Genomic DNA, 3,749 nt, shown 5'->3' on the forward strand with positions numbered 1-3,749 from the left:
ATAATTGGTTGCCGCCGTACGCACATGGAACGAATATAATTGGCGGCACATTATCGACTTTTGAAGGGGAACAATATCATTCGCAGAATAGAGGAAGACGTTGGAGATCAGACGTAACATCATCTACGAACTTGGACATCTTTGGGCGACTGTTGGCTGCTGTTTGAAGAGGAAGGAAGCTTTCGGTTGCTAGGAATCATTCGGGTAACATCTTGGAGCATTCGGGAGCACTCGGGATCCAAGTTCACGGGTTATATCTTCTTGTTCTTTGGTTTTCGTTTGTTTTTGATTGTTTAAAGATGAATTCAGATTTGTTTAAGTTTGCTATTATGTTTTTGACAATGATTATTGGCTAGACTTCTTGTTACTACCTAGACATGGATGATTGATTGCTATATGTTTTGATTATATTATGGATTTTTGGAAGCTATGGTTTATTTATAAATTGTAAACGGCTTGTTCTATCAGTTAGATGTGTTTGCGTGCTTGATAGTATTTGAATATTGATTATTGCTTCGCATGAATCTTGGTGACGGTCTTTATCACATAATAGAGTCATGCTAGGATTTTAGGTTTTGGTGAGTGTCTATATCACATAATAAATCTCTTATCCTTTAGGGTGAAAATTGCATTAGTAGCCTTAGAAGTAATAATTGGTAATCTTATAAAATCAAGTGCTTTACTAATCGTCAATAGCTGTAAGGTGCGAGATTATTGCTAGGTCTAAGTGATTAAACCGCAAGGTGGGTCCTTCTTAGGAAGTTAACCTTTTGGCTGCTGTCTAGCAAGTCTAGCTGAGAAAACAAGCCTATCCTAGGTTTAGGTCTCGTAAGGGAGTGAGCCTTTTAGGATACTTTTATAAATCCATTAGATGTCTTGTAAAGGAGTCTAATAATCGGTAATTTAACAACCTTTAGGGGATCTTAGCGTGCTCTTGAGAAGGGTTAGGGGTCCTTAGATTTCCCGAGAGGTGAGAATTTTAAGATCCCGGTTCCATAGCAGACAACTTCCAATTATACTCGTAACTAAAAGCAATCAGGATTCCTGTCTAGGTAGTTCCTTCACCATCCTTGAGTTCAACCTTCGTGTGAGTTGCGTCTGGTTCGTCTAGTTAGTTTATTTTTAATTATATTTTTAGGATATTTAGAAAACCCCCCAATTAAATACACAATTAGTTAAGTCCGTGTCAGTCTAGGTCTAGATAGAGTCATTAGCGTAATCAGTAGAGTCTCTTGGGTTCGATACTCGGACTTCCTTAGGCTATACTGCATCGATCGGTACACTTTCCGGTCGTGTGGTTTAGGTTTTAGAGAGTCTTTGTTTTATAAATTTAAAACTTAGAGAGTCTAGAATTAGGGTAATTTTAGTTGTTTTTAATTAACCCATTTTCAGCACATCAAGTTTTTGACGCCGTTGCCGGGGACTCTTGGCGATTGCGTTTATTAGCTTCGATTGGACTTAATTGACATAATCTGTGCTACTTGTATAGTTGTGTAATTTTTTTTAGTTTTCTTTTATTCTCTCTACCTTGTTCTGCTCTTTCTACTCTCTTAATGGCAGGTGATTCTATTGATCTGGATATCTCTGATGATGAGTCTTATCCCACCGTACCAATATGGGATTTGTCAGATGAAGAGGATGTGGAAAGTGAAGATGACTTGTTTTGGGAGAGAGAATTTGCGGATGAGTTAGAGGGTTTGCCTGTAGATAAAGAAGTTGGTACGTTTGATCCGGAGGGTGACCTTGCATACTTAGAAGCTTTACTCGTTGGAAGCCCAATGACGGACATCAAACAAGAAGAAGTGGTGGTGGAAGAGGAAGAACACCACAGCTGGCCCGTGGTACTGATAACGAATGCGAGTAAAAGTTCAAAACCACGGGAGAAGGCAATGAGAAGAACACCTGGGATCATGTTTCAGCGGCTCCTACCAGGTAAGTTCAAATTTTTGTGTTCTAACCTGTTAAAAATTTTAAAATTATTTTATAATTCCACCGTTAAATTTTTAATTATATATAATATGGAGCGCTTCGTATACGTGAAGCTCTGGCTTCGCGCTTGAAGCTTCGCTTAAAGCTTTTGGAACCAAAACGCTTCGGAGCGCTTCGCGCTTTTTTAAACCAAGCCGAAAGATGTTATGCAACCGTTTCAAAGTTAGTTATTTTTTTTACCATCACATGTCGGTTATTTTTTTACCAGTTACCTTATTATATACATTTAATTTGATATGCATCGTCATTGAAAGAAAATTGCTATATGTGGTGCAGGTCAAGGTCGCATGTGTTCTCATCGATCTCTGTACGGGTGTGCTTTGACCATAGATAGGTCAAGTAATTGCAAAGGTCATAATAAGATTATATTACTTTGCTCATAATTCAAAAGTTACACAATTTTTTTTCAACAAAAATGCTTTTTGGATAGTATTCGAGCTTGAGACTCAAGGTGGTTCTATTATTCTATCTCAGGTAATTAAATTAAAGACACTCATTTCACATTCATGTCACCAAGATGACTGATAATTTGCAGAATTGTGAATATATAGTGAATACGGGCCGTTGGAGTATGAACTCGGAGCACCGGCTCGAGCGTATACAAAATGACAAGGAGGAGTTTGGAAGCTGATGATGAACCGAAGAGGAGTTTGGAAGCTGGCTGGTTTCGTGCTAATTTTCGGTTTAAAAGCCCTATGCTTCGGCTTCATAAAGGTGCAATTTACTGTTTTGTTTTTGTTTTTGTGTATGATATGTTTTGAATTTGATTAATTAGGTTTGCTTTTTTTTGATGTGAGTAATTAGGTCTGTATTTAAAAGAAGTTGTAAAATAGAACTTGATACTCTTTTCAAGCGTATGCATAAGAATTTTAATGGAAGGCGCTTCTCATCTCTTGAGCTTTCTCTTTTTCAGTAACCATAGTTTACCCGAGCATTATGTATTTATGTGGTTTATTTTCAAGTTTCAACATAATTTAAAGCCTAATTCGAAATTGTTTCCTGTTGCAGAGAATTGCTTCTTCCAGTAGCCTAGCATCTTCAACTAGGAATCCAACCGAACTTAAAACAGAAACGTCATTAACTGATTCTGGTATGTTGATTAAATTCCCCAATTTTTCTTCATTTTTTTGTAATTAAATTTGAGATCTTTTTCAGTTGAGGGATTGTGATTTTGGAATCTCGATCATACTCATGTGAAAATGAGTGGAGGAAACGAAGAAATGAAAAAGGTTTGAATTATGGATATTTTTTTATTAATTTAATTCATATTTTATTCAATAGTTTTCTCTAGTTATGTTATTCCTCTGCTTTTGCTTTTGATGATGATGGTATGAAACAGTTATTGTCACCTTTGATTTAAATTTGTTTGGAGACACTTGGAGTTGCAAGTCTGGAATCTATTCTTATAATATGGAAGTTTTCTTTTTTCTAATGCATTTACATAATTTGTAACATGTTTAACTATGAATACAATTGTAATACTTGCTAACATGTTTGTGATTATTCATTTGTCCTTTTTTTTTTCAAGTTTCAACATAATTTATAGTTCCGAGGACTTTAAACACATTAAAAAGATAGTTGAGAGAGAAGATACATTTGACTTGCTGTCTAGATCACTGGCACCTTCAATCTATGGGCATTCGTGGATTAAGAAAGCGGTTATTTTACTTATGCTTGGTGGAACAGATGTTAACTAAAAAAAACGGTCTCCACTTAAGAGGGCATATACTACAAGAAAATGAACCTAATGCAACCCTGAT

General features: G+C 36.1%; 1 protein-coding gene across 4 annotated transcripts; it reads left to right on the plus strand.

Annotated features, from left to right (window-relative positions):
• The first annotated feature begins 1,379 nt into the window (after positions 1–1,379).
• On the plus strand, positions 1,380–3,492 carry LOC110908238. Of its 4 annotated transcripts, none has more exons than XR_002574342.2 (5): positions 1,380–1,932; positions 2,266–2,463; positions 2,541–2,703; positions 2,998–3,079; positions 3,145–3,492. XR_002574342.2 is itself a non-coding variant. In XM_035982743.1 (3 exons), exons 1-3 carry the CDS (start codon positions 1,554–1,556, stop codon positions 2,618–2,620), a joined length of 534 nt encoding a protein of 177 aa, XP_035838636.1. In that variant the 5' UTR covers positions 1,380–1,553; the 3' UTR covers positions 2,621–2,920. The 4 variants fall into 4 exon arrangements, 1 of the variants encoding a protein (XP_035838636.1); XR_004878627.1 differs by having other exon boundaries at positions 2,266–2,340; XR_004878628.1 differs by lacking the exons at positions 2,998–3,079; positions 3,145–3,492 and adding an exon at positions 2,794–2,920 and having other exon boundaries at positions 2,266–2,340.
• Positions 3,493–3,749: the final 257 nt, after the last annotated feature.

Source organism: Helianthus annuus, chromosome 14 (genome assembly GCF_002127325.2).
Source record: "Helianthus annuus cultivar XRQ/B chromosome 14, HanXRQr2.0-SUNRISE, whole genome shotgun sequence".
Lineage (NCBI taxonomy): Eukaryota > Viridiplantae > Streptophyta > Magnoliopsida > Asterales > Asteraceae > Helianthus > Helianthus annuus.